The sequence below is a fragment of the Anomalospiza imberbis genome, chromosome 24, assembly GCF_031753505.1.
Source record: "Anomalospiza imberbis isolate Cuckoo-Finch-1a 21T00152 chromosome 24, ASM3175350v1, whole genome shotgun sequence".
In the NCBI taxonomy this organism is placed as follows: Eukaryota; Metazoa; Chordata; class Aves; order Passeriformes; family Viduidae; genus Anomalospiza; species Anomalospiza imberbis.
Window position 1 is genome coordinate 3,994,300 of NC_089704.1, and position 20,580 is coordinate 4,014,879.

The window sequence follows — 20,580 nt, forward strand, 5'->3', positions numbered from 1 at the left end:
GATTGCTCAGAGCAACAGCAAGCCCTGCAGCCCTGGAACTGCAGAATTAGGAGCTGCACAGATTAAGGAACTAAGATGAGAGGCAGGATATATCAAAGACAGAGATCTTAAAGTTAACTGTGCTTCCCCATTTCCTCCATTAGATATGATCTCTGTGTAAATAATTTGGATTTACAGCTGTGTAAATGTAAATAATTTTGATTTATTTGGTTTTTTGTGTAAATAGTTTTTTTTATTACCTCTTGTAAACTGCCAATCACTTCCCTCTCCTCCATTTCCAACCTTGCTTTCCATGCTCTCCTCTCTTCAACAGTTTCTCTCCTCCTTAGGCTGAGTCTAAGGACTGATCTTTCCTCTGGTTCAGTAGCTTAATTTTTAATTAAAACACACTTTACATCCTTAAACCTGATGTGTGCCTCGGACAAAGAACAAGTCCTCGGATCCAGAAGGGACAGGCTTATGAATTTGGGGTTAATTTGGTGGAAAATCAAGGTAATTAATGCATATCTTTGTTTCCTTTCAGTGATTATGGGGTCTCTTATGTGCACACATCTCACCCAAATCTGTGGCTCAAACCCAGCCTTACCCACCCCTGGAATTATTTTAAGTCAAGCACAATTATTTGGACCCTCTGCCTGAATTTGTACTTACACAGAAGTGGTGTTTCAGCATCTGAGCAACTCAGACTTAATTCACCACTCCTGTTCTCCTGTGAGGTAAAAAAGGAATTCTCCTGATTTCATAAACAGCGACACAAGTGACTCACCCCGGCAATCAGCAAGCAAAGAACCGAGCCCTAAATTCACACCAGACCTCTTTCCAGCACATCCCACTAAATTCCTCCACCCAAAAACACCCAGAAAGGAGACTGTTATCCCAAAATGAAGTGTGGCTCCCTCTCAGCATAGCCCAGTGGTGGCAGAGACAGAACTTACACGGATTTGCAGAGGGAAAGCTTTTTCCTCAGGGAGGAGACGCAGGGGTGGCACACCTGCCTGGCCACCGTGCCACAGGATGCTGTGCCAGGGTAGGGCTTCTGGACCATGGCAGCACCTCCAGGCAGGCAGCAGCCCTCACAGCTCCAGAGAAAGGATTGCCAGAGAGCCCCAAATGCAGCCAGAGCAGGGCAAAACGTTCAGTCTTCTCCTAAAACCTCCAGGAGCTCCCTTGGGAATCCCTCGCTGAGAAGGGAGCTCCACCAGCAGTGCCTTTGGTGAGGATCCTGCCTGGGAGGATTCCAGCCATCCTCGGCTGTGTGTTCTTTGTTGTTTTCATCTCAGAATCAGCTCAGCAGCCCTTTCAGCACCGTCCCAGCTGTCCTGAGGCGGGTGCAGCTCGTCCCCTGCTCTGAGCATCTCGGGCTCCTCCTGTTCCTGCCCTCCTCTGGGGTGCCAGGGCAGCGTGCCAAGGCAAGGTGCACCTTCCAGGGCACAGCACGTGGCTCCCTGCCCTCCTTTCTGCTCACATCCTACAGCTCTGACCAAATCCTGGGTGCTTGTGGGGGTTTTAGGGGTTTTTTTAAGAGCTGGTGTACAATAGTCAATGGATAAGGGACCAGAACTGCCTTGGAGTTCTTCAAAACAAAAGCTCAGAGCTTCAAATCTGTGCTTGGAGGACTCTTTGCTACTGGTAAAAAAAAAAAAAAAACAAAACAAAAAAAAAAAACAAACAAACAAAAAAAACCTCCTAAAAGCAGCAAAAATAAATCCTCCTCATTCAGTTTCTGGGGGATCTAAAAGATTCAAATGCCTCAGAAACAACCTTCCTCTGTGTTATTTATAAGAGCAGACAGCAAAGCTTCTGTCAGCCTTCTCACCAAGTCCTGTCCAGCTTACATTAAAAGGTGTGTTTGAGTTACTTTTTGGTGAAGTTTCATGAGCACAAACCACCAATATCCAAAGGAAGACTGTCCCAGTGGAGGCTGAGGGAATTACATCAGCAAATGAAACCAAAAAACCAGGAGAAAAGATAATTTACTATCCCTCACGTGGATAATTTTAGGATCCATGCAAAGAGAGGTTAATTATAATTAAATTTAGGCAGCAGGAACATTGCTGGTCCTAAGTATAAGAGGTCAGCAGGCTAAGCATTGCTTTGGCTTTGCATAAATAGTTTTGAGATCTGCCTGTGCTGCTGAAATCAGCTCCTTCCAGCCAGGAAAATACTGTTATCACCAACCTAAATGCTCCCTTTAAAATCCATCTGAAACAGGCAGTGCTTCCAAGTGATTCCCTGCTGCTACACCCAGAACTGTGTTAACAAATCCTAACCCTGTTTAACCTGTGGAATTCCAGCTGGAATGGAATTTCACCTCACCCAGAGGTGATGCCCTCAGAACCCCCCTGCTTTGCTGTCCCACTCTATTTCCTGGCTGCAGTCGCCTGTCAGTCAATTAGGGATGTTTTGTTAATTAGTCCGGGCTCCACAGCCATGGGGAAATGGATAATTGGAGGAAAAGGTGAGCTACAACTCCCCAATGCTGATTCTGAGCCAAAACCCCTCGTGGGATCTGGAATTTTAACACGGGGTATAAATTGGCTCCTTAGGGTCACTCTCAAGTGAGTCAATTCCTGCTATTTCAGGGGCTGGATGCATTTTCCCCACTTTCAAGCTGATAAAAAATGCAGCATTTTAAACATTGCTAAAACCAGCAGAAATCTCATTTCTTCTGAGATGGCTCTGAGAAGTGCAAGGAAAATAAATCAGTGATAACTCAGGGCTCACAGCTCATGCCCAGCACAAGAAAACTCAGCAGATTCAGGCTCAAAAGTTGACCTACAAGATGCAGCAAATCTCCTCATCATGTGGCTCTGAGCAAAGCAACATCCATAAATCATGCACCAAAATAAACAACAAAAATCAGTTTTCAACAGCTTTTGTGCCAATGCTGCAATTTGAAACGGTCATTAATCAGCCCAAATTAAAGTTTCTTCTGGAACTTCACAGCAGTTCTCACCCAGGTGCTGCACACAAATTAATCCAGCTTAAATCTAGAGTGCAGGACTGCCACAGCACATCAAAAGTGAACAAAACAACCAAGCTTAGAGGCGTCTTTGCTGAGGACAGGATCCAGCCAGGAAATTCCATTTGTGGGTTTTTAAGGATCAGAGGTGCCAGTTGCCAGCACACAGCACGTCTGATGAAGCTGCTGCAGCAGCTGGAGTTTGGGGAATGAGCCCCAAAAGAAAATTCTGGCTGTTTCAGGGGCTGGATGTATTGTCCCACATTCAAGGTGATCAAAAATGCAGGTTTCAGACAAAAAATTCTGGCTGGATTCCTTGTTCCATGTTCAAGGGGATGAAAAATGCAGCTTTTTAGACATTGATAAGACCAATTTTAATCCCATTTTTTGTTAACCAGCTCTGAGAAAGAACAGGAAAGTAAATGAGCTCAGCAGGTGTGGTTTCACAGGTGCTCCAGGCACAGACTCACCTGTCCTCACGCATGGAGGGGCTCAGGAAGCGGGCAGAGTCATCGTCGTGGCTGCTCTGCTGGCTGCTCTGCTGGCTGCTGAAACACAAAACAGGCACACTCAGAGCTGGGCAACCTCCTGGGGACACTCAGCTGCCATCCAGATCTCACAAAACAGCTTTGGGACCTCGGGGACACTCAGCTTGAATCCAGATCTCAGAAAACAGATCTGTCTGACCTCCTCTGGAACACTCAGCTTGAATCCAGATTGAGGAAAACATCTTTGTGACTTCTGGAACATTTAGTGTTAAATGTAGGTCAAGGAAAACACAGTTAGCTGGGTAACCTCCTCTGAAACACTCATCTTAAACCCAGATTAAAACAGTTTAAACCAGCTTTGGAACCTCTGGAACACTCAGCTTGATCTGTCTGACCTCCTCTGGAACACTCAGCTTAAATCCAGATTGAGGAAAACACAGATGGAGCTGGGTAAGCTCCTCTAAAACGTTCAGTTTAAACCCAGATTGGGGGAAACAGATCTGTCTGACCTCCTCTGGAACACTCAGCTTGAATCCAGATTGAGGAAAACATCACTTGACTTCTGGAACATTTAGCTTTAAACCTAGATCAAGGAAAACACAGATAGAGCTGAGTAACCTCCTCTAAAACACTCATCTTAAACCCAGATTAAAACAGTTTAAAACAGCTTTGGAACCTCTGGAACACTCAGTTTAAATCCAGATCACAGAAAACAGATCTGTCTGACCTCCTCTGGAACACTCATCTTAAATCCAGATGGAGAAAAACACAAACAGAGCTGTTTGACCTCCTTTGGAACACTCAGCTGTAAACCCAGATTTCAGAAAACAGATCTTTGTGAGCTCTGGAACCTTCAGTTTAAATCCAGATTTCAGAAAACAGATCTTTGTGAGCTCTGGAACACTCAGTTTTAAATTCAGATAAAGGAAAACACAGACAGAGCTGGGTAACTCCTCCGGAACACTCATCTTAAATCCAGATTACAGAAAACATCTTTGTGAGCTCTGGAACACTCAGTTTAAATCCAGATTGAGGGAAACAGATCTTTGTGACCTCTGGAACACTCAGTTTTAAATTCAGATAAAGGAAAACACAGACAGAGCTGGGTAACTCCTCTGGAACGCTCAGCTGTAAACCCAGATCACAGAAAACATCTTTGTGACCTCTGGAACACTCAAATTCAGATGGAGGAAAACACAACGTTCACGCTCCACGTTTGGGGTTGAAAGGAGGAACCACCAGGAGGCATTAAATTTAAATCTGATTCACAACTAGCACGAGGGTTTGGAGTCTCTCAATCTCACTCTCCTGAGAACTCCCTGAAATATAAAAGTGACCTTGCACATCACCTGGACAGCATCTCATCATTTCTTACAGCCAAGCACTCCAACACCAAGCTGCTGGCTGTTTGCACCTGCCCCAGTCCCGGGCAGAAGCAGAAAAGAGCAGTAAAAACCAACTTTTGAAGCAGCCAGCACTGAACTTCTGGCGAGACTTGCAAGCTGAGCCCACAAGATGTCACTGTCCCCCCAGAAATGGGCGTTTTGCGGGCGAGAATTGAATTTCCTGCACATTTATCCTGTGGACTTCTCCTCAGTCCCCCTGTGGCAGCTCCAGGGGCTCCTCAGGGTTCCTGCTGCAGCTGATTCTGCCTCCAGGTGAGGCTGGAGGGGCTCCTGGGCCGGATTTCATCTGCTCTGCTGGCTCTGAAATCCCGGCAAACCAGCAGCACAAACTCGTCTGCGAGCTCAGACTGGGATAAACTTCTCTGTTGGCAGGATCTAATTGTTAAACGAATTTAATTATGTACCACTGCTTGCAGTCGCAGCTCTGCTGCGCCGCACACACACCTGCACATCGCAGAAATACAAATATGGGACGACATAAACCTCCACCAAATTGCATCTTTTCATTCTAAAGAGCAATTTTTATCCAGTCACAACTGTTTTGGGGAAAACAGTACCAAAACTGCAAATAGCACATTTCTGAAAGCTTCAGCCTGCTCTTCTCCCTTCTGTTTTTGCCAAAGAATTTGCAGTTTCTGCAAGGAATAAAAAGCCCAGTGAATCTTAATTTCATTTAATATTTTCCTCAGCCTCCTTGATTTTGACCAGCTGCTTCTCTGAGGCTATCAAGGGCTCCACCTTATTGAAAATGACCTTTCTGAGAGCACACCACCTGGCTTGGGGACACATTTGGCATTTGGGAGACAACCCTGCCATTGTCCACTCTTCGTGCCTCTCCAGAGCATGGGACAGATCATTGTTACAGTCCTGAGAGAGAGGAGAGCAGGCTGAAGCTTTCAGAAAAGTGAAATTAGTGACCAGTAGTTATATGAAAATCCTTGAAAAACCAATATAGAAATCAGCCTCTGAGGCTGGGCTTAGGAAAGCACAAAACTCCTGCAACAAGGGAAGGAGAATTCTGCATTGGCTCCCAGCTGTGAATCAACAGCTGGGTAAGAACAATACATTCCTAAAAGCAAATAAAGCTTTTTCTTGCACTTCTGAGTGTAATATGTGTTATGGAATGATTCGTGCTTATGTAAAATATATATATGTAATAAATGAAAAACTCCTGAAGTTTTCAATCACAAGCCGCAGCCGGGGAAAGGCTGCGAAACCACAGCTGGCAGCAAGCAGAAAGAGCTCATTTACAACCGAAAAAGCACAGCTCTGTGCGAAATGGGCCCTTTCCTGGGCCAGCCAGGACACAGCCAGCGATGAATCCACGGGAGATACCTACATCGAGATAGTCAGGAGCATGGTCAGGGACACGCATCTCAGTACCGGGCTCCCAAACCCAACATCAGCGTCCATCGCTTCCCAGAAACAGCTCTGTCCAGCTCAGCACAGAGAAAAGGAGCCCATGAATACGTGAAGCAGAGAAGAACAGGAGAACCTCTGCTTCAGGCAGAAAAAAAAAGTATAAAAACTGACTGGACAGAGACAGCATTCCTGAACAGAGGGGATCCGATGCGGCAGAGGTCGGACCTGTGCTCACCCAGCGCCGATCCCGGGCTCACTGCCCTTTGATCGTGGCCGAATCTCGGTCGCGAAATAAAAATCCATTTTATCAATTATGAGTTCGGCTTGATCATTTTTAGCTATAACATGAGCTTCGTTATGGCCCAGTGGACTGGGGAAGAGCAGAGAGGGAACCACATTTACCCTCCTCTGCCAAAGGAATTCCCCCTTTCGATCAGAGGAAGCATTGCAGGGATTATTTCTCGAATTTCTTGTTTCTGCATAGAAAACCCTCCCACCAAACCTTCCCATTTCAGCTGAGATGGAGCAGATGGAACCAAACTTACCCCAGGAGAATTCCCAGACTATCCCAGCCCAGCAGTGCTGGGAACAGCACGTGCAAACTCCCTTTGGGACAGCTAAAATGAACCTTAGACCTCTTCCTGTTCATCCACCCCATAAAGTTCACATTCCAAATGAAGGTTTAAAATTTAACAGAAGCCAGGTATTGCAGCTCATTGAAATTCAGCACCTCAGCTCCAGATTGCGAGCAATTAAAAACTCAGAGAAAAATCACTTTTTACCCACCTGTCCCTTCAGCCTGAGCTGAGCTTTGCATAAAACTTTGGGAGCTTTTCACACAACATAAAATTATTTCAGCCTTCTGGTTATTAGGCAGTGAAGCTGTTAAATTCACTAAAATGCTCAGAGTGGTTGAAATGTAGAGCCTGTTGGTTGTTTTCTTTTTTTATTTTTCCGTCCATTTGAGGATAACCTGCTATTAAGTGTTCCTTTGGAACTGTCTAGTGACAATTTAAAATATGGGATAATGAAAGGAGATAAAGAAGGGTGGAATTTGTTCTGAGGAATAACAAGGAGAGAAGTATTCAGACAGAATTTTGTATCCACAGAGAAAGTCAAAAAGCTGGATAAAACTCTCAGGAAATGAGCAAAACAAGCTGCTCTCATTCCAAAGCTCAGCAGTGATAAACTTGAATTTGGACAAGGTTTAAATCTTCAGGTGCACAAGCCCAAGGTGCCCCTTTTGTCCCTATAATTTCTAACAAAATGAAAATACCTTAAGTTTTGTGCCCTGTGGTTTTTCCTTAATTCTCATGCAAACTCATTAGTTATTAGATTAGAAAATAAAGAAAAATCCTCAACACAGATTAACCAGGCCTTTTAACAATTAAATCTTTGAAGATTCTGCTTCCAGCACTCCTCCACCAAGCAATTTACCCAGGTAACCCAAGCACAAGCACAAAACCCCCATTTTTCTACTGACTAAACCCAGGTGTTCTGATCCCACACACTTTGTTTGAAGCAAATTTGAATTTGCTGTTGTTGCCTTAAATATTTCAATATTTCTCTTGCACTTGGGAAGTTCTGAGCTGTTAACTAGATTTTGTGCTATTAATAATCATTTTAAAAGGCAGAAAAGTCATTTTATTCAGAGATTTCGGTTTCTGAAGGATAAGGCAGAGCCAGGATCTCTGATTTTATGCATGAACAGCCTTTCAGAGCTGAGCAGGTCTCCCAGCAGAAGACATTTCTCACAATTTCACAAAGTTCAGGCACTCAGGTCAACGTTTGCACGCCAAGAACCTTCTGGAACTCCTGTGCCCTCCAGGTGTGGGTGATAAACCCACTGTGCTTTTATACCTCCAGGTGGTTTTGGCAGAATTTTAATCCAAGGAATTATTTTTTTCCATAGTGAAGAATGAGCGGGGTAAGGAAATAAATAGGACAGAAAGAGCTGTGTCCTGAAAAATGGGATCAGTTAAAGAGCTTGGAGCATTATCCAAAAAAAAAAAAAAAAAAATCCCAGCTATTAGTGAGAATTCCAGGTCTGCACCTAGATGAGCATTTTGTATTCACTGTGTTTAATTAACCCCTTTATGCGTAAGGCTTTGGGTTCAGTATTGCCTGTTTCCAAAAAAATGGAATAATTGACAATTGGCAATCAGGGATACAAATTCTTCAATTGTTTTCAACAACTTTGGCAACAGTTTTAAACTGAAATCTACGAAAATATTCACAACACATCGGTGTTTTCACCAACAGATTTGGGAACTGAAAGATATGCAAACAAATTATACACATATTATATGTTTATAATCAAACACATCAAGGTTTCAGTTAAAATTTACAACTTTTCTCGGTTATTTGAACAACTAAAGGCTTCTTTTTATTCTCACAGCTGCAAGCACAAAGACTTGACTCTACTTGCCTTAAAATCTATAATAAAATAATAACAAAATAAAATAATAAAATAATTAAGGTGCCTGAAAAATTTGGGTGCCACCAGAAAGAGGATGGCAGTGCCAATACCTGGGGTGACCTATGGCTACTTCCAAACTGGCAAAGAAGTTCTCATCATGCCTTTTAAAGGGTTTTTACACTGTCAAAACCCATACAATTTTAAGCCAGAGCTCACTTTTAAGTAAGTCTAGAAGATTTACAATGAAAATTGAATATTTTAGAGGGTGGTGTGCAAAGGGTCTTCATTTGAAAATTCTCCTGATGAATTCTTCTGGAAATTTTCTTGTGGAAAATTCTTCTCCTTGCCCATCTTTCCTTGACAGCATAAACAGGGCAATAAAAGGAGATTGAACCCCAAGCCTTGGGTGTGGCAGAAGCAAAGTCCCTGTGAGTGTTTTCCCACAGGGGGCTTTAGGAGCTCCTGAAAGACAATTTTATCTTTCAATTTCAGTTTTCAACTTCAGTTCCCCACGTTCGCTCTGCTCCTCCTTGCCAGAATGCAGCCCCCTCCTCGGATTCCCCAGGGAGCAGCAGGAATATCCCTCCCATCCCTGCTGCCTCGTTGTCCCTGGAAAATCCAGTCCCTGCACCCCAAAGCCGCTGTGGGGCAGGGACTGAGCCATGACACACGGCGGGGGACTCCTGGGGCAGGAGGAAATCCAGGATGGAGGGACACCAAGGGGAAATCCCCAGCCCAGTGCCAGGGGTACCAGTCCAGGAGGGCTGTCCTTTGGCAGCCCTAAAGCTTTCAGCCTGAAATTCAAAACGTAAACACCTTCAGAGCCAGATTCCCACAGGTGCTGCAGGCTCCCACACTTGGAGAGCACGAGGAAAGTTTGGGTTGGAAGGGACCTTAAAGCTCATCCCACTCCACCCCTGCCATGGGCAGGGACACCCTCCCATATCCCAGGGTGCTCCGAGTTCCATCCAAGCTGGCCTTGGACACCTCCAGGGATGGGGCAGCCCCAGCTGCTCTGGGTACCCTGTGCCAGGGCCTCATCACCTTCACAGGGAGGAATTTCCTCCCAATATCCCATCTCTGAACCTGCCTTCCTTCAATGTAAGGCCATTCCCCCTTGTGCTATCACAGAACTCACCCCACTTCCTTGTGAAATCTCCCTCTCCACCCCCTTTAGGTGCTGGAAATGCTTTAAGGTCTCCAAGAGATTCCTGAGAACCGAACAGGCACCTCCTGCTCCAAACCTTCCCATCTTAACTCAGTTCCATGGATGGGGAGGGTGTAAAGCCATGTTTGCAGTCTAATCCCTTTAGAAATGATCAAAAATAGATAAGGCACGGTTGTTAATGTCACCTAGAGCCCCAAAATGAGTGTCACACTCAGGGTTAAAAGGGGCAGCGTGGCCGAGTCCTCTCCTCTCACCTCATTCATTTCACGAAGAAAAACATCAACAACATCCCAACCTCCCCTGCTGTCCAGACAAGCCCTTTCACCAACATCTTATTTACCAACAGCAGAGCCTTGGACTGGAAGCGGAATCCGTGGAAAACCACTGAGATAAGGAAAATGGGAATGAATTGTTAAATTCCACCGGCAGGCACAGGCAGGGCACGGGTCTCGGATGGCCCAATGGCAAATATTTGCTGACCAGATAAGATCAACAGCGTTTCAGTCCCGGGCTGTTTGTAAATCACTTCTATTTAATACTCCTGGGTGACTGGTCACCCTAAACCACACAAATACTGGAAGGTAAATATTTTAAAAGAAAACCACAAACTACTGTACAAAGGAGTGGGATTCAGCCAAAAAAGAAAAAGAAAAAAAAAAAATAGCAGGGCTGGTGCAATCCAGTCACTTGGCACGGATTACCAGAAACAAATGGCAAGAAATCTGCAGTCCCAACAAACTGCACGTCAGCACCCCCAGGAGACAGGCATGCAGCAGCTGAGAAAGGAAAAAATCACTTTCTTGGGAGCACTTTAGGCCTCATTTGAACCTGCAGGTTCAAAAAGGAAAAGGCTACAGTAATACTGAGTTGCTACCAAACCATCATTTGTGTGTTTTCAAATTTCGGATTAGAAGAGGCACCACATAGATATTCCTAAAGACTGGGATCACTTTTCCATAGTGGAAGAGGATCTAAAACCTTCATCTTGCAGTTTTTTTGGTTTTTTACTTTTCAGCATCAGCAGTTTCTTAGGGAAAAAGAAATCACATCACCCAGGTTTGTGCTCATGGGTTTTCCAAAGCCACCAAAAGCAGAGAAGAGCAGCTGCTTCCCTCAGAGACCAACAGCTTTCCCCATGGGACACTCGTCTTCCCAAAATCCTCAATTAACCAGCTCCAGCTACAAGCAAAAATGAGGGGGGAAAAAAGCATTTGCCTCTTCCATGACGAAATGCCAGTGGAGGCACCGGCTCTTTACACAAATGAGATTTTAACGAGGATTTCATAAGAAATGAGCGAGCCCATAACACACCCACTTCCCAATTCTTGCTGTGCTGCTCAGAGAGGGGCAGCCCCATTTCCTCCCCTCCGGGGCACAGCTGGAACGTGGAAGTTCAGCAAAACCTGAAAAAACTGAGAACTGCAAAATTCGGAGCTTCTCGTTCTGGAACTTCTCGGAACAGAGTGGCCAAAACCCCCCCAAGGGCTGCCCAGAGCTCCCCAGCCACCCCAGCCCAGGGCTGGAGCAGCTCCCTCCTCACCAGGAAGCTCCCCCATGGTATTCCTAAAGACTTGGGTCACTCTTCCATAATGGAAGAGGATCTACAACCTTAATCTTGCAGGGCTTTTTTTTTTTTTAATTTCTTACTTTTCACCATTAGCAGTTTCTTAGGGGAAAAAGAAACCATATCACTCAGGATTTTTCCTCTAGAAAATACCACAATGTTTTCCACACATGTCGAAGTCAGAAAAAGGGGAATGACCATTAATTTATTCCCAGAAATGCTCAGACTGAATTTCAATTTAATTAAGGAAGGCAAAAGCATGATGGGCTACTTGAAAATTAAAGGCTCATTTACCTTTATAAGCCAATTCAAAACATCTAAGCCACCAATTTGTAAGTAATTTTAGCTCAAGTTCCAACAAATCAATTCACTGTTAACTAATTTATATCACTAGAGGGATCAAGAGAAAGTTTTTTAAGGAAAAAAGGAGAATTTTTACCTCAGAGTGTGAAGGGAAGCAGCCTCAGAGCCCAGTGCTGAGCAGTGCTGGAGCCTCCCCTCATTTGTTCCACGCTTTGAGATAAGTTATCAGGGTTTCATCTGAAAAACCTCCACATTTGCATAGCTGGCAGCTCAAGAAACCTCCAGCTTCTCAGCACAGACACTTTTCTGAGCTGGGATGGAATTCTTCTCATAATACACTTCATTTTTAATGTGCTAGAGGCATTTTAGACAAGTCTTTCCTTTTGGATGAATCCACAGGGAGTGTCAGAATTTCCAGCAGAAAACCAGCCTGAGTAAATTCATCTACAGAAGTGTCAAGAGCTGCTGCACAAACTGCTCCAACAAAATCCACAAGTTTTGCATCTTTTGCAGCACCAACATTTCATCGTTAACCAGTCCTGATCTTAGGCCAAAGGAAGAGCTGTCCTTAAACTGAAGCCTGAATGATCTACTCAGCAATTCTTGCCCCAAAATCACGTGCAGGTCCTGAAATTACAAGCAAGGGTGGCTTGAAGAGGTAAATAATAAATTAGAGGTGATCAACTGCCTGATGCCCACATCAATAATGCATGCAGGTTGCATGCACAGCAAAATGCCACCAGACTGGAGAAAGTAACATCAGCATGTCTTAATAAAAAAATTAAAAATAAAATTGTTCGCCTGTGTGCAGAGTTCATGGTTTATAGAGGTAAATAACTTCATTAGCTGGCTGGCAAATGATGGCTGAGGGGTAGAGGAGGAGCTGTCTCCATCCCTCATCAAAACCATCCTATTTACCATCTGTACAGCAACCTTGAGGTTTGGACCATCACTCTTGGAACAAGGACACGTTCCAGGGACAGTCCCACCCCCAAGGAATTGCCTGCCTGCTCTCTCACCTTGAACACAGCAGCGGCAGGGGCAGGAAAGGCTCCGACAGCTGTCCCTGGGGTTTAATGGAAGGAAAAGAACACTCTCCCTCCTGCTCTGTCAGCTTTTAGAGACCCAGCAGGTAAACAAGCCTCCCAATCACCCAGGCTGTTAAAAACTAACCAGCACGTGGGAGTTTCCCGGTGAGAAAAGCAGAGCTGGAGCATTAGAGCCAGCGTTGGGAGCGCTGAAAGGGTTTGTTTATTCACTTGGATGCTCGCTGTATGCTAATGGTCACAGAGCTCTTGCTCGGGGCCATGAGAGCAGAGCAAGGAGCAGCTCAGCTGGAGCACAGCCTGCTCTCTGCCAGCTGCCAGCTTTCCTGGGAAATCCCTGCCACCAGCCAGGTATCTGCCCTCGGGACGGCGATAAAAGTTACCAGGCTCCAAACATGAAATTCCAGCAGCTTGATGGCAACTCAGCCAGAGAAATGGAGTGACTGCGAGCAAACTGTGTTTATTTCTGTTTTGTTTCTCCAGTGGGGGCCACAGCCTGATGGCTGCTGCTTTCCCCAGGTGAAATTTGGGGATTTGCACACCTCGTGGGATAGCTGCACTCCCAGCACAGGATGGCACACCCTGGGGGTCCCTGTGCCACCTGGGCAGGCAGGCACTGGCACTGAACACCAAGCGAATGGGTGAAATGAGAGCTTGGTGAATGACCTGCTGCACAAAACCCCTCAGCACAGCTGTCCCTGCTGCCCTCAGACAAACGGATGGAGGCACAGAGGTGACACTGGGAGCATCTGTCACCAACAGCAGTGGCACAGCAGAACAGCAGCAGGACAGAGCAGCTGCTCTCTCTGACCCTGCTAAAGCAGCAGGAGCAAACTGCACATCTGTTTTACAGGAAAACAGCTTCTTGCCCTACAAAAGTTGCATTTCACTCAAAGTTCACACAGCAAAGTTTACCCCACGTCTCTGGCAAATGAATGCCACAAAGCCCCCTGGGTTCATCACCCTTTCCATGGCCAGATCCCAGTGAGTTTGCGGGCCCCCAAATTGGGCAACTCCCTGAGGGCTCCCCTGGCAGGGGGAAACCCTCCTGGAGCAGTTCTGTGTCAGGAAAAGCAGAAGCACAGCACTTTTTCTGTCTTCAGGTTCTTGTTTCATTGTTATCTTATCAAGACCTCAGCACGCTGTCTGCACCAGACCCTGCGTGCAGGAAAACAGCACAAAAATGGCTAACGACCTCGTGGCACAAGGCCTTTTATGTCTAATCAAAAACTAAGTTGCCCAATTAAGAAGTGACACCTAGATTATTTTCCTTTCTACCCCAATAACTGACCCCTACAGACCCGCAATGCGGATTTTTGTACCCAATTACAAGATACCACTCAAACCCAAGAAGAAGAAGGAAGGAGAAGAAAGAAGAAAGGAACTCAAGACAACTCCCTATATCCTCCATCTTGAACCCATCTAAAACATCCTAAAAATCCTAAACCCTAAATTTCTCACCCATGTGACACACTACACTACTCTCTACAATCTATTTCACACTTTTGTGTTTTCTAGTTTGCCTTGAGGCTTTGGAAGTTTTCTCCATGAATGAGGGTCAAGGTCAGTGCTCCCCTGGGGGTCAGGACACCCCAGAGCAGACAGAGAAATGTTCCCGGTGCCCTGGGTTTCCACACTCCCCACAGATTCTGCTCCTCTGTGCTGTTTTCTGCTGCGGTGGAAGAGCCCAGGGGTGATCTCTGCACTCTGCCAGCCCCCAGGCTCAGCACAGAGACCAAACCGGGCTTTTCCACCTGGGCTAGGGAGGGAACCATGCCATTTGAGAACGCCGGGTTTCCCATGGCAGAAGGGGTAGAGCTGGAGCCTGCTGCAGGTGAAGAAAGGAGGTGCCACGCTGGCATTGGTGTGCTGATGCCACCTAAGCCATCCCTTCACCTTCCTTCCAGTCACTGCCTCAGAAACATCACCCAAAAATCCCTCGGAGATGAATAAGCAGGAAGTTGTCAGCATGGCAACGTATGTAAACAACAGAAGGAAACATAGCTCTTTCTTCCACCTTCACACCTAAAGCACCGTGTCTTGGCCTGCCTGAAACTCATTCACCATCAATAAACCCAAACTGAGTCCTCAGCTGAAGGACTGGGTCCTTCATCCTCTGAACTTCTGACCGCAACTTCAATATTCTGACACTTCAGCACGTGCCTCTTGCATTATCTTTCCCATTTCGTGTGCTGTGCCTGAATCCCTGCTTGCACCACCACTGCTACGTGAAAATCACAAATATTTCCTAAATCAGAAATATTTCCTAAACCAAGACATGTTTTTCAATGTTAACTTGCTGAGAGGGATTATCAGACCCTCAATGGCACGCATTAATTGATGAAAGTTCTTTAAAAATTAATAAACTGACAGACTGACCTTGCTAAAGGGACCTGATGAAAGACAAATTATCAGATAATCAGAGTGGATATTCAAAGCTCTGCCCTGTAAACACTCCAGCACCGCAGCAGGCAGTGAGTCAGTGTGGTTTGGTGGGTGCAGAAATGCTCAAGGTTTCTCATTTTCTGGAAGTGCAGCACATCCTTTAAACACAACCCCACAGATCAGCTGCACAGGAGCTGCAAACAGTGGAAGGAAACTTGGCCCACACTAAGCCAGCCTAAGGGTTTATAAAGAAGTCATTTCTTGGAGAAATCTTTAAAGTGTCTTGTGTGTTTGGGGCCTTCAGGAACAGCAGATTGTTAAAGGAAGAGTTAATAACAAAGGAAGAGTTAATTCCCCTGCATGTGGGGTGCCCTGCAGAGGGTTACACGAGGTGCAGCTTTCTCTCCGTGAGGCCACACAATACAATGCCTGGGCATTAATTCCCTGTGCTGACAGGCTCTTGGAGGCCTTTGGGAATGATTTGTGCCCTTTCCAGCCAAAGGACTGTGTGACTTTCAGGTCTGGAAAGCTGCCAAGGCCTGAGCCCAGCCACCTTGACACACAGACCCACTGGGCTGCTTGGTTTCTCTCTCTTTTCTTCTCTTTGTCCCAACACTGAGCTAAGGATCTCAAGGGAAGTCTCAATGGTAGGAATGAGCATCACCAGAAAACAATGGCAGAGGTTTGGCATCATCACTCCCACACAGGTAATGCCAGCAGAGAGGTCACTCCCCTCCCTCAGGGTCTCCTCAGGACACCTTAGTGAGGTTAAATCTTCTCACCCACTGGCTGAGCGTCACCTGGAGGACCACGAGCAAGGACAGAGCCTTGCCCTGCCGTTCCCAGACAGCTCCCAGGCCTTTTCCTCTGGCACCAGCACATCCAACCAACACCACGCCACATTCCAGCCAACAGGCGAGGACAAAGTCTGGGAAGAGTCTCCCAGGCCTTTTCCTCTGGCACCAGCACATCCAACCAACACCACGCCACATTCCAGCCAACAGGCGAGGACAAAGTCTGGGAAGAGGCACATCCAGGGGAACAACAGACCCTTCCAGCAGAGGCTATTTTGGGCAGCATCACCTCGGGAGCAGGGAAGGGGAGCGGCCAGAGGACCTACCTGCTCTCACTGCACTCCTTCTTCTCTCGGACACGCAGCCACTTCCGAAGGAGGAAGCGCTTGCGGCGCGGGGAGGCACTGGGAGTGGAGCAGTTGGACCAGGGGGTGTCCTCGTCACTGGAGGGGGTGATCTCAATGGATGGGAGCTGCAGGTATTCCTTGCTGGAGGAAGGAGACTCCTGGTACCTGCCGGCCTCCAGGCTCTGCTCCTGCACGTTCTTCATCCGCCTCATCTTGAAGCGCTTCCTGCGCAGGGTCGGGGTGGACGAGCTGGACCAGGCGCAGCCGCCCTCCAGCACCTGCTGCTCGGGGACCCGCAGCGCCGGGAGCTGCAGGGTTTCTGTCATGTTGGCAGCTGGCATCAGACGCCCTTTCTCCTTCTGCTCCCACCCCCAGGCACTTCTAGCTCTGATCTCGGCGTAAACCACACCACAAAGGCACAACTCGCCTTCCTCCTTCCTCCTCCCTCTCTCCCCGGCGCTGCCCTCCCTCTCAAGCAGGAAACCTCATGTTCTTCACGTGCTCTCATTTAACAACCAGCGCGGTGGGAGGGGATGGCCAGGACACACACATGTCACAAGGGAAGCCAGTTTCAAGTTTCTTTTCTCCTTCTCTCCTCTACAAAAAGTCCCTCCCCTGCCCTGTCTCTCTCAAAGCACTGACACAAGGCTTGGCCGGGTTTCAGCTCGCCTCCCCAGCCCCCCTTTGCCTTCTCTTGGCTCAGGAAAGGAAAAGCCTCCCGGGGCTGCTCTAGGAAAACTCGGCTGCGGTTCTTCTCGAGAGACGAGGCAAGCATGGAGAGGAGCGGCGTGGAGCTCTGGGGAGGGCAGAGAGAGAAACAGAGGGGAGGGAAGGAACAACGCTCGATAAAAATCAGGAGAAAGAGTAGCAGCAGCAGCTTGTGCTGTTTCTGTAGCGGGTGAGACACACGGACAGCTGTCGCAAGTGTAACCGCGCTGCTAATCCCGAGAGACGGGGTTTGTGTTACCCAGTGCGCTGCTGCTACAAATCCAGCGGGGGAAAGGGCGAAGGAGAGGGAAGAGCCTCCCGGAGGAGCCGCTTGGGCTGGGCTGTCCTTCTGTCCCACCTTCCTGCTCAGCCTGCCCACCCCGAGGGGGAGGCAGCGAGCGAGCTTGGACTTTCAGCCTTCTTCCACAATAATTTCTTTTTCCTGTTTTTTTTGGGGTTTGTTTTTTTGTTTTTTTTTTTTTGTTTTTTTTTTTTTTTTTTTTTTCCCCTTTGACTGCTCGCCAAAGGAGAAGGGGACTGAGGAACAGCCAAAAAAGCAGCAGCAGCAGCAGCAGGTGGCAGCAGAACTGGTCAGGCTTTTAGCTCAGTTTCACACGAGTGAAAGCTGATTTAAAAGAGTTCTCTGGGGCGATGCTGCTTCCAAAATGCCCGTGGGGGATGGAGGGGGTGAGGTGCAGGAACCCACAGACACCACACAGGGACAGCGACACGTGCAGAACAGGTTTCACCCCGGGACAAAGGAGCTGCAGGGAAAATTCTCCGGCATCCACAACCCCAAGGGAGCTGCAGCAAGGGGCAGACACCCGGAGCAGCAGCCACAGGACAAGGCTTGCAAAATACTGGTGACGGAATCAAATCAGGAAAAATGTTGTGACAGATTCTCCATCAGTATCCTCTGAATTTCGTTGAGTGGTCCTGCATGAGGCCCTATTTTCATGTTAAAAAATAGGATATAAAATTTAAATCCTCTAAGGCATTGACTAAAAATCAGCTGCGTGAATTTCAAACGTGCTCTCTCCCCCCCCAAAAAAAAAAAAATCAATACAAAAACATCTCTAAATCAACCTGACACAGCTTCAGTTTTCATTGTTCAACAGCCTGAACCTTTAAAAATATTAGCTTCAGGTTAGAAAATATTTGTCAACCCAAATCAAAATAGTTATTCTTGCACGGACCGCCTCGGTTTTGTTTGAAAATAAACTTCACAGGAACTCTGAACATCAGAAACTGCCATGTAGGACAGAGCCAATGTGTCAGGAAAGGAAGGTTTATAGCAGCAGGAACAAGGGGAAGGAAACATTTCAGTCAAATGACAGAGCAGTTTAAATGCTCAAGTGCTATATTTAATTTCTGCACTGTCCTTTTTGCTCCGCTCATTCTGTAAGTTAATAGCTTGACAGCTCTTCAAGAGGGATTTCTGGAGAATCTGTCACCTTGGTATCCATGCACCAGATGCACACACACAAACAGAATGCCTTCCACAAACACCCACTTAAAAAGAGAAACTCAAATAAATGTGGTTCGTTGTTTTCTTTTTAAGTCCAAAAAGCAAAAATCTACCGTTCAGACAAAATGCCAATATTTCAAAAGTGGCTTGGATAGCTTTGCTTCTTCTCTGATCCCTTTTCTCCCACATCTTGCTATGATGTCTACCTTGCCACCACAGTCAGAAGCATTCCTGGCTACCTCATAATGCCAAAAATTACATTTCACCTTCTTCCCATGGCTCTGGCAATGAAACCCCCATAGCGTCACTCCTGAATTTTAACCAAGAGAACGTGAACCTTCCCACAACCCCCTCCCTGCCCCGGGGGAAGGCACGAGCAGTCCCTTGGAGGTGGTCCCGAAGGTTTCTTCCATGCATTAATGAGTTTGATCTCCTGTGGAATCTTTCATCAGCTGCACAAGAGCCTCATTTAATTGCAGCAACAAGTACAAATGAGGGTCAAAGCTCTGATGTGATCCTTTAGCACAGCGGGCATTGCAAGCCCTCAGAATGCCCTCAGCAATTGTCTAATTAATCCACAAGAGATTCATCCACGCTGCTCTGGCCCAGAGCAGCTTTGGTAACCCCTTTGTTACCCAAGGAAAATCTGGTGCTGTCACCAGGCTGGTTTTTCACCCTGATCCCCACTGAACTCCAGCGGAGCTCACTTGGAGGAAAGACCTTTTCCCACCTCCTTCATGCATGAAATAATTCTCTGTACCCTGGTGTGGGAGTCCAGGACATCCCTCTGGCTGCCCTGGCTGGCTCCAGACCCTGGAGAGGGCTCGGAGACCTTGGCATGAAGTCAAAAACACCTGTGGCTTCGATTTTAGCCCATGGGAAAAACTGCCAACTTTGTGTGAGGAATTACAAGCCACAAGGGTTTGAGTAGTGTGGTAGTTGAGTTACCACAGGGTGGAAAAGTGGAATTTTGGGCTTTTTAGAATGGGGTTCAAAGGGACAAGATGGAGGGATTTAGGCGCGTCCTGACCTTCTTCTCCTTCTCTTTGCCCTCCATATGTTGCTGTGGTGGTGACACTTTTCTGTTGATTTAAGGTACAGACACACTGCCCAACAGAAATGACAGACATTGGCACGTTATTGTAAACATGGCACACGGAGTTTTGGGTATAAAATGTGAACACCGCCCTGAGGGCAGACAGAATGCCATGGCCGACCTGCTGGACAGAGCTCAGCAGGGCAGAGAGAGAATGTTCTGGATAAGGGAAAATAAACAACCTTGAGAAGCCGACCCTGCTCATCCAGACTCCTTCTTTGGCTGCTCGGGCTGGGAAGTGAGGACTTTTACACTCCTGGGGTCATCCCGACACCCGGACCCCAAGACCCTGGGAGTCACCAGCACAGCCCCTTTAACTCCAAGCACTCCAGGGCTCAGTGACCAACCCTCATTTGCATTCCCGGCACATTTTTATCCAGAGAGGGGATGCGGGGCACCTGCCTGATGCCCTGGGGAAAGAGAGAAGCTCTGCCATGAGAGCCAGCTCCAACACCTGACCCAGAGTGGGAGATTCCAGCCTGTGCAAGGACTATTTCTGTCCCAGCCACAGCAGCACCCTCTCCCAAGCCTCAGGAAATCACTATTCCTGCAGTTTAATGATCCATCTAATGATGGGTTTATTCCAGAAACAAATGGTTGTCGATGCTTCAGGTCGATCAATCCTTTCTCCTCCTCAAATATTCTGGGTGCTCCAGAGCCCTCAGAGAACGGCTTGCAAATGAAGCAATTAGGAAAGAAAAATCCAATAAAAATATTAAAATCCCTTCCCTGAAGGAAGAACATGAAGTAATGGCAGCCCAGATTCTTTGGCAGACCTTTCCATAAAGGCTTTCCCATGGGTTCAAGGGATAGCAAAATGGAAGATGAATGCAGAGTAGGAGCTGGCACTGAGAGTACATGGTAAAAAACCAATTTTATTAATTAAAAGCAGTTATTTTCACACACAGGAAATACACTACAGCTTCTTCAGAAATTGAACCGAGTCACTCAGACCACATCTGGCTGCAGAAGCTCTGCCAGGCCAGGCAGGGAGACTGGAGCACTCACAGCCTGGGAGAAACTCAAGCAGAATTCCCCTTTTTCCCACAGTTCAACATCATTTT

General features: G+C 46.8%; 1 protein-coding gene across 17 annotated transcripts in view; it reads right to left on the reverse strand.

Annotated features, from left to right (window-relative positions):
- Positions 1–17,291, reverse strand: part of GRAMD1B (GRAM domain containing 1B) — a 102,865-nt gene extending 85,574 nt beyond the window's left edge. For 6 of the 17 annotated variants that reach the window (XM_068171927.1, XM_068171929.1, XM_068171931.1 and 3 more), the window contains exons 1-2: positions 16,224–17,291; positions 3,433–3,510 (exon numbers count right to left, since the gene is read on the reverse strand). In XM_068171927.1, coding sequence (XP_068028028.1) covers positions 3,433–3,510; positions 16,224–16,585 — 440 coding nt within the window. In that variant the 5' untranslated portion in view covers positions 16,586–17,291. The remainder of the gene's footprint in view (positions 1–3,432; positions 3,511–16,223) is intronic. The other 11 variants (XM_068171917.1, XM_068171918.1, XM_068171915.1 and 8 more) reach the window with 10 other exon arrangements.
- Between the last annotated feature and the right edge of the window lie 3,289 nt (positions 17,292–20,580).